Source organism: Physeter macrocephalus, chromosome 11 (assembly GCF_002837175.3).
Source record: "Physeter macrocephalus isolate SW-GA chromosome 11, ASM283717v5, whole genome shotgun sequence".
NCBI classification, from domain to species: domain Eukaryota; kingdom Metazoa; phylum Chordata; class Mammalia; order Artiodactyla; family Physeteridae; genus Physeter; species Physeter macrocephalus.
The window spans coordinates 138,562,688-138,571,456 of NC_041224.1; the positions used below are offsets into that span (position 1 = coordinate 138,562,688).

The window sequence follows — 8,769 nt, forward strand, 5'->3', positions numbered from 1 at the left end:
CTGCACCCTCCACCCCCAGCCCCAATCTCATTCCAGTTGTAAACTACGGTAGGGTGAATATTATCAGTAGGTACTAGAAAATCTTGCCATCAAGTTGTGCCTCAGTTGTTGACTGTAAACTATTCCATTTCCTCATTTCCTTTAGCAGCAAAACAAAAACAATTATTAGACAAGATCTCATGTAGGGCTCAAGACAGCATGTGCAGCAGCCAGGGAGGGGGAAATCAGCCAGAAAACAAAATGGTTGCAACTGCTAACATTCATTTAAAAAGTTACAATCAAGAATCACTTAATTTTGGTCAGACTTAAGAGCATAAGGAGTTTAAAATGAAATTAAATATTGCTTTTACCTGAGGAGCACCATAATCATTGACCCATTTTGTCTTTTCTGGTGATTGGTTTACAAAATGCAGGTACAACTAAGAAGAGACCTATTTTTTTTTTTCCCTCAGCACTTTCTTAAAAAAAAAAAAAAACCTGACCAGGGTGCCTTATGTTCAACTACTGAAATTATAGGTTTTAAAACTTTTCTGAAACTCTTTTGTTCAGAAATCATTTCTGCCTGAATTGCTTTCAGATTCTGATTACATTCCCTCTCATGTTTACCTCAGATTTTTTTGGAAGTTAAAAAAAAACCCTTAATCAAATAAGAGAATAGAAACAAGGAATTCTTGTCATTCACATTTTCTCTGAGATACTACAGTTCACCCCTTCTCGCTTAAAAAATTGATCTGTGTTAAGACATGCTAGTAAAAAATTGTTAGGGTTATCTGGCAGGGAGGGAAAAGCAAGGAGAGCTTTTGATTATTAGGCTCTCTATACTCAATTTCAGAGCAGTACTAATGAAAGTCACAAAAAGTTGACATACTGGTCATTCATATCTTGTTCATTCATAGATTAGGCCCCCCCTCAAACTTTTTTAAAAATAAAGTTTGCTAATTCCCTATCTGACCCAAAAAAAACATGTTTTGGGAAGGAGTGGCTGAATGTGGGCTTCTCATTCATAAATGGTGGTATAAAATTAAACTGGACCCAATGTTGTGCTAGAACCATTTTAATATAATCATACATATCTGCCAAATCCAGGAAAAAAGGTTTATGCATATATAACTTTTCCAGTTAACATCTGCAAGCATAAACAACGATGATCTCAGTTTATAAATTCATCAGGGTCAGAGCAATTGACCAATGTCTCTTTACTGCTAGGCTTACCAACAGCAAATTACAGATGAGTTAGTGTCCTTTTGTTTCTCTTCTCTCACTCTCCTTGTCCAGAGACATTTTGTTGTAAAGTTTCAGTGCAGCTCACCTCCAGCCAAAGGTAATCTTTTTAGATAAGTACTCAGTTGCTCTGAATTTACTTATAATTATAACCTATTTAATCACAGAAGAACCCCTGTAGAGGTGGAGTTCAAGTTTGCATACAATAACAGGAGATCACAGTTTTGAAGTCTAGCACAGATTAAAAACCACAGATGTACCATTTATATAAGACACACACTGATTGTCTCTTAAACTACATATTGACTCCTTATGAACATTATTTTTTAAATAAAGTAGTGCATCTAGGACAATCAGTCGCACAATTCACACAGCCCTGAAAAGTTTTTCAGTGCCAACTACCAGTTGGTCATGAAACGTGAGTGAGCTTGAGACACTGTCCATTCCTAAGATTCAACCAAGGATTGGCTACGACATTGGAACACCTCTGCTTAAGAAGGCTATGTCCTTCCCTCCTTTCCCTCACAATTTAGTTTTGTTTTGTTTATTTTTGGTGGTATTTGGTTGCATGTGGCTAGAATGCTTTCGATCACTTTGCAAATCAGTAAAACCAATGATCTAAAACTATGATAGGATCTTAAGTATCAAATGGTTTGTCCATTTCAGGTAGCTGGTTGGCAGGCCCCTCTAAGGCCTTTCATTTTTCCTTCTATGCCTCCCGGGACATTGATCAGAAGATGAGTCTGAGCATCATACCATCTAACTCTTTTAACCAATGCCTGGCTAAAACTGGAATGTCCAGCTCAGTATATTTAAAAATCACCCACAAAAAGAGGTTCTGCAGGTCCTCACAAAACCTGGAATTTCCACGAAGATGTCTGATCTTTATAATCCAAGCAGTCAGCATTGAAGTTAAGCTTCCAGGAGGCAGTTTGGTCCTTATAATCCAAGCAATCAGTGGTTGAGTTAAAACCCAAGCTTGAAGCTCCATATCCCTGGGTGGAAAGAGAAGCTGGGGACTGATTGAGATGGCTGGTGACTGCATTGGTACCCATGGGACTGAGTGTGGTCCCTGGTCCAGGAAGCTGGTGATGCATAGGGGTCAAATAAGATCCACAGTCCATGCCCCCAAAGTAGGAAGTTGAGCCAGCATATCCTTGACTATAACCTGAAGCCTGAGTATAGGTCATGGGATAGGACCTCTGCATGCAGGAAGAGGAGGTGGACAAGGGATCTGACAGTGGGGAGATGGAAGCTGGGCTCCAGATTGACACAGGAGCACTGCTGCTGGAAATGGCTGGGACTGAGGTGCTAGAGGGGGGAGTGAATTGGCCACTTGTTCCACTCTCTGAACTCACTTCCCGAGCAGGAGACGTCTTCTTTTTGGCAGGTCTCACTTTGTTTTGACCTCCATTCTGCTGTTGCTGCTGCTGTTGGCGGCACTTAGCTCTTCGATTCTTAAACCACACCTTGAAAGGGAAAGAAACTTCTTTAACATGGTTTCAGTGACTCCTTAAGGAAAAGAATGGCTCCCAGATTATAAATCTGTCTTAGATGGACAGATGAGCTAAGCAGACAATCTCTCCTGCCAGTGAAACTCTCATATATGTTCCTGGAATTATAAGAAAGTTGGGGAGGCTCTATCTAAAAGCATTTGACCCTACTTTACTCCTAGCTCAGAACAGTAAAATTTAAGATAATCACCCAAATCATGACTAAAAATTCTCCCCCTCACTTTCCTATCTCTTATTTCACCCCAAATACACACATACACATAAGACCCAGCTGCATTTTGGAACACTCTCACAATGGAATAGAACATATCTATGTCTTTAGGATAGGAACATAAGAGAAGTGAGGGAAAACAATCTGTTGTTATATGCCAGCAAGAACAGCCTAAATTCAAACAGTTTACAGTCCATCTTCCAGGCAGCAACTACTAATATGTAGGTTGATTCCGTCACTCTACTTTTTGTCTCTAGAAAGATTCACAAAAGAAAGCTCCCAGGAGAAATGATCCTGTTGAGGAAGAAGGTCTGAAAGCTACTATTTGCCAAAACCTTCTTTATGGTAAGTGGAGTGACTCGTATATACTCTGCTTTGAGCTCAAAGACAGACTTCTCTCCTAGGGTCAAGTCTGAGACTTCAGGGTAGTGCCACTTGACACATAGATTGTTTACTGTATTATGTTCATTGGCTTGTCAACTTTGCCTCTGTGTGTAACTTTGAAAATTCTCTTTACCAGCCTTCTTCATGTTCTGCTATGAAGGTGTTGTGTTTAGTGTGTGAGGGGGTCTTATCAGGGAAGCTCCTGGCATTTTCTGGGCAAAAGTCCTTAGTTGTCCTCTTGAATGAGCTCTCCATATGGGTGTCTCAACTGTGGTAAAAATGATGCCGTGAAGGCTGAGCACAAACCACCAACCATGCAGAGCCATTTATTTTCTTTCAGTTAAGACTTTAGTTCAAGCCTCACAAGTGCTAAAACTTCTTCTATCTGACTTTGAAAAAGGCTCTTTTTGATCTGCAGTTCATGCTGATGTGTCCTAGCTGAAGGGGAGTCCCAGGTGTACATGTGGTTTAGGTGCTAAACATTCTTTCCAGAGAAATCTATATGGGACTTGCATTCCAGAAGAGCTGGGAGTTTACTTTCCTCTCCAGCTTAAGGTCAAGTTAAGGGGGAGTAAGGGGAGCGGGGAAGGTATCATTGGGATACCATGTTGATATTTTATCTGCTGAATGGCTCAGATCTAGCAAATTCTGTTCCATCCCTAAGGAGTCAAAGAGAACACTCTTACTGTGTCATTTCTTCTTCTACCACCAAACTGACATGTGACCTTGAGCAAGTCATTTACTCTATTTCTTCATCTGTAAAAATACTGGAACTATCCAGGAGCTAAGCTTCTTTTACCCCTAAAAGTAGATGAGAATGGGAGGGGGGATTTCCAATGGGGGAAGGAAGAACTAAAATATTATGTGACTATCCTTGAAATCTGCCAAGGCTGGGCTTCTGTCCACCAGGTGTCCAAGGGTTCTAGGACTGTGCTTTATCACTGCAGCTAAATCACCTGTCTTACCTTGCCAACTGGACCGGAAGAACCTTGGTTATAGGATTGGGTGGGGGTGGAGGGACAGAAGGGGGCACGAGGAGAAATCAGACACTCAAGGGGCCCTAAGAGAAAAGTTTACTGGCTTCCGATGGAGCCGAGCGTTTAGTTTAAAACCTTCCTTTGGTCCTCTCCAAGACCTGGAACTCTCCTGGGTCCTCAACAGACACAGTGCTGGGGGGAGGGGTGGCATGGTCAGGAAGGATGGCTGTGTCTACATCTGCCCTACCTGCACCCTGGACTCGGGCAAGTTGATTTTCAGCGCCACCTCCTCCCGCATGAAGATATCTGGGTATCGGGTCTTCGCAAATAACGCTTCCAGCACGTCTAGCTGCGCCCGGGTGAACGTCGTCCTCTCCCGCCGCTGTTTCCGAGGGGTGGCTGCGGGACAAGAAGCCCAGGGCCCTTTAGGGTGCGGGAGCAGCTTCTCAGTCACAGGGGTCTCTGCGGGTGTCCGACTCCCGCCACGCCCACACTCAGCACTCCCCTGGTCCTCGCAGCAGCTCAACCCGGACCCTACCCGTGTCCTCCCCACCCGCTCCCGGCCTCGGCTCCTCTGGCAGACACGGCCCCTTCCAGGTAATGCCCCACTCCGCCTGACGTCGGAGATGGCTCCAGACAGAGCGTCTCTTCGAAAGCTAACCAAAAAAAAAAGGAGGACAAAAAACAAGAACGCTCCACAATTAACCCCTAAACCATCAACACAAAACCCCCACTCTGTGAAGTCAAAGGATCCCTGAGGACCGGCAGCTCGAATTGATGGGGCAAATCTCGATTCTGCCCGAGATCTAGTCTTTTTAGGACTCCAAGGGCCTTTGTTCCTCCATCTTTCAAATGGGGGCATATTTCATACTTCTTGTTCTAGGAGGATTTTAAAAAACAGATCTTATCGGAAAGGAAAGCACTCACACCCGGGGTAAATCACACCTCCAAGGATTAGAGGCTAAGGGCCTGGAGGTCAGAGGGGAAGCCCCAGGCTTGGCGGAGAGAATTTATGATGAGAAACCCGACTTCGCCAAGAGGGCACTTCCGAAGAATTGGACTTCGAGGTACAGCCAGGGTCCCCTCGCCCAAATGACGAGGGCAGTAGCCTTCCTCGCCCCACTCCTACGTTGTAGATCCAACTACTCCCTTTCCCCCAGCCCCTGTCCTCTCCTCGGCCGGTAAATGCCCTGTGGCTTTGAGCTGCTTCTCGGAAGGAAAACCCAGTGGAGATCTCGCCTGGAGCTGGGGCGGGGGCGACGCCACCGCCAACCCCGGTGCTCGGGGGGAAAGAGTGTCCCAGCCACGCGGAGCGGGCGTGGGGAAGGGCAGGGCAGCAGTGCCGCGGGGCTCACTTACCCGGGTAGCCCACCGAGGGGTGCAGCAAGTCCATGCCCGAAGTGGTCAGACTCAGCCCATTGACTGCGTAAGGCGGTTGCTTAAGATAAGACATCATGCTAAGGTTGTTTGGAGGCACAAAGTCGGCCCAAATCCGGGGGACCCAGCCGGAAGATCTCGCTTCGCCCGGGGTGGACAGATTCAGAGTCCTGGTGGGTGGGTTTGGAGTGGTGGAGCTAAGGCAAAGCAAACAAACAAACAGAGGTGCTGGTTTACCGCTTCGGAGGACGCAGCTCTTCCACGTTCCACCATTAACTTAAGTAGAGCCCGGGCTATGCACGGCAGAGGCTTTTAAAGGACTTGCAAAGCCTCCCCCCCATACCCCGCTCCCCTCCCCAGCTGCTCTGAACTAGAGGAGATGCAGAGAGACCAGATAAACCTGTCTTCCCCACCCCCAGCCAAAACTTAAAAAAAAAAAAAAAAAAAGACCCGAAGAAAGCAATACAATCTGCCTCCCGCTCCCCCCCCTCAACAAAACCCCACGCCTCCAAATGCACACATTGCATTCCTATCCCTACATTTGCATAGGACTCCTTGGCTGGCACTAGCTAATTGTCTCAAACAAAACTTGATTGGGGCCATTTGCAGAGACAAAGAACTCTTTGGCTAAATAAATAATGCAGATAACAAAGGCCATTGGTGAGAAACAAAGAAACAATTCAAGACATCTACCTCTCCCCAGACTGTTGCCTTTCCAAGGCAGATTTTAATTATCTTAGCTTTTTACCACTTTCAACTGCTGCGAACCTAAAATGTCAGTGCACTTAACATCTAAAATACCAACTTGCTAAACAGCAAACTTGAGAAAACTGCTCAACCACTATTATTCCACATTTGAAGTCATTTCCAGTAATCATTTTCACCTAATTAGTAGTCTGGGTAATTAGATTTCGAGGTAAGTAACAGATTTATTAGGGTTTTGGAGAACTTGATTATATGTGTCTAAAGAACTAAAGCTAAACAAACAAGTATTTAACTTTTTATCGACACCCATCAAATATTTAAACGCAGTGCAAAAAAAAAAAGTCTTCAAGTTTGGCACAGGGTGTGCTAGGAATTCTGAAGTAAAGTTAGAATCCCACCAATCAGATAATGACTCCCACATTTGCAAGTAGAAAGGGTGCACATTTGTAGCGCAAGCCGCTTCCATGTTGATTTTGATGTGTAGAGGCTGCTGATCCTGCAGGAGGCAAATTTTCGGGCATTTGGGTGCTCAGCAGCTACAGCAGAGTTTCCTGTTACCTCTAGCGCCTTTCTGCACATTCTAGTTTTGAAGAAAGTAGATACACAAACACCCAAAGTTGTGAAACTAATAGAATTTCTCCCTACCTTTCAAGTGTCCTAAAATCCTATAGAAAAAGAGCTCAGAGAGGGAAAAGGAAGGAAGAAAAAGAAAAGATATTTACTTTATTCTGTTGAGTATTTCTCACTCCCCCAAGCAAAGGGATCCAAAATGGATGTTTATAGACTGGCTGTTTGCAATTTTGGCTTTTATTTTCCAAAAAGGTGGCACTTCTCCTGCATGGATCTCTACTTTGCAACTTTGACACTATGAGAGATTGCTTCAAAATGGCGGACACAAGATTAGGAGAAGTTCCCTCTTACTTTTACAGAGGTCCTACTGAGTTTTAAGGACTCTGGATTTTCATATTTACATTGCTTAAGAGATCAAGACACAAAATTCCACAGATGGAACCCAGTTACTGCAACTTCTTCCTGATTTAAATTCATAGCACAAAAATCATGCTTTTCCACCCTTAGATCTAATTTAATGTAATTTTATAAATGCCCTTGTAGGAGTTTGTATTATCTCACCAGTAGAACTAATTTAGTTGCTCCTACAACAAAGACTTGATGTTTTATCTTTTCCTTTCAAGATGGTTATTTGGAGGCTATGAAAATAATATTGCTTTAAAATACAGTCATGTATTGGTTTTAATAGCCTCTAAGCTGGAGTTCTTTCTTGTTTAATGCAAACTTACTATGTCGGAAAGTTCTGAACTACTATAGAAACAACTGAAATCATATCGGATGTGCACATGAGAAATATGGAAGTGTTCTTACACGTATAGCTCTCACCCAATTAGAAATGCCTGACACATCACACATTAAAGTAGCACATTCCAGCAAAGAAAGCAGTTACAAACAGAAAACAACAAGACAGAGATCCTTCTTGGAGCTCCTTTGCTCTACCATCGAAAAATGACCAAAATTCCCGGCATAGACTGTTTTCCATTTACTACCGGATACATCTTTAAAAGAAGAAGGAACGAAACAAAACTACGACGTGTTCTCCACAGCTAGCCTAGATATGCACTCTCCAAAGAAGAGGCCTTAGACACTTCCATCTAACTTTCAAAGCCCTGCCAGGAAGCCTTTCTCCCTTCCTCTCCAAGCAGAGCCCAGAAGGGGAAAAAGAAATCCCTTTTCAAAAATACAAGCCTCAAAACAACTACTCAGGAGGTGGCCCCTGGAGAACTCCTACCTAGAAGTAGCGGGCGGCGGTCTCGCGGCGAGTCCGCGCAGCCGCTTGGCGCCTACACCTCCGGGCGCGAGTGACTTGGTCCGGCGTCCCTGCCCGGCAGCCCTGCAGCCCTGCAGCCTCGCAGCCCCGGCGCCCGAGGTCCTGCTCCACTTGCCCGCCCCGGGCCGCGCTGCCTTATATCTAACGGTCAATTCGTGCAATCTGTCGCTCCCCCTCCCCCCTCCTCCCTTCCCCCTTGTTTTTTTTTTTTTTTTTTTCATCTTCCAAGGAGCCCATCTACCAGTTGCTGTGTCCTCGCTCAATAATAATTACCTCGTCCGAGAATTAATTATAATAAATGTTTTCTTGATAAACTAACGAGATAATCCGAAGGGCACACGTCCCTTAATTACAGGACGCCGTGCTCAGCTCTGCTTCTCGTCCGGGCTGATTAATTTTCTGCATGATGGAAAGGAAACAAAACTACGCGGACTGGCGACCTGCCTGCGGCTCGGAAGACAACGAAGAGGAAAAGGAGAGAGAAAGAAAAAGGAGATATGCGGGCAGCGCGGAAAACAGCCGGCGCGGGCCTCCCTCCGG

The 8,769-nt window shown here is 44.6% G+C and overlaps 1 protein-coding gene across 2 annotated transcripts; it reads right to left on the bottom strand.

Moving 5' to 3' along the window:
• Nucleotides 1-1,310: 1,310 nt before the first annotated feature.
• OTX2 (orthodenticle homeobox 2) lies at nt 1,311-5,763 on the bottom strand. 2 transcript variants are annotated; one of them, XM_007101679.2, is made up of 3 exons: nt 5,667-5,763; nt 4,555-4,706; nt 1,311-2,690 (listed from the first exon to the last, which is right to left on the bottom strand). In XM_007101679.2, the coding sequence occupies exons 1-3, from the start codon at nt 5,761-5,763 to the stop codon at nt 2,070-2,072; spliced, it is 870 nt and encodes a 289-aa protein (XP_007101741.1). In that variant the 3' UTR covers nt 1,311-2,069. The 2 variants fall into 2 exon arrangements, with proteins under 2 accessions (XP_007101741.1, XP_007101740.1); XM_007101678.3 differs by having other exon boundaries at nt 2,070-2,690; nt 4,555-4,730.
• Nucleotides 5,764-8,769: the final 3,006 nt, after the last annotated feature.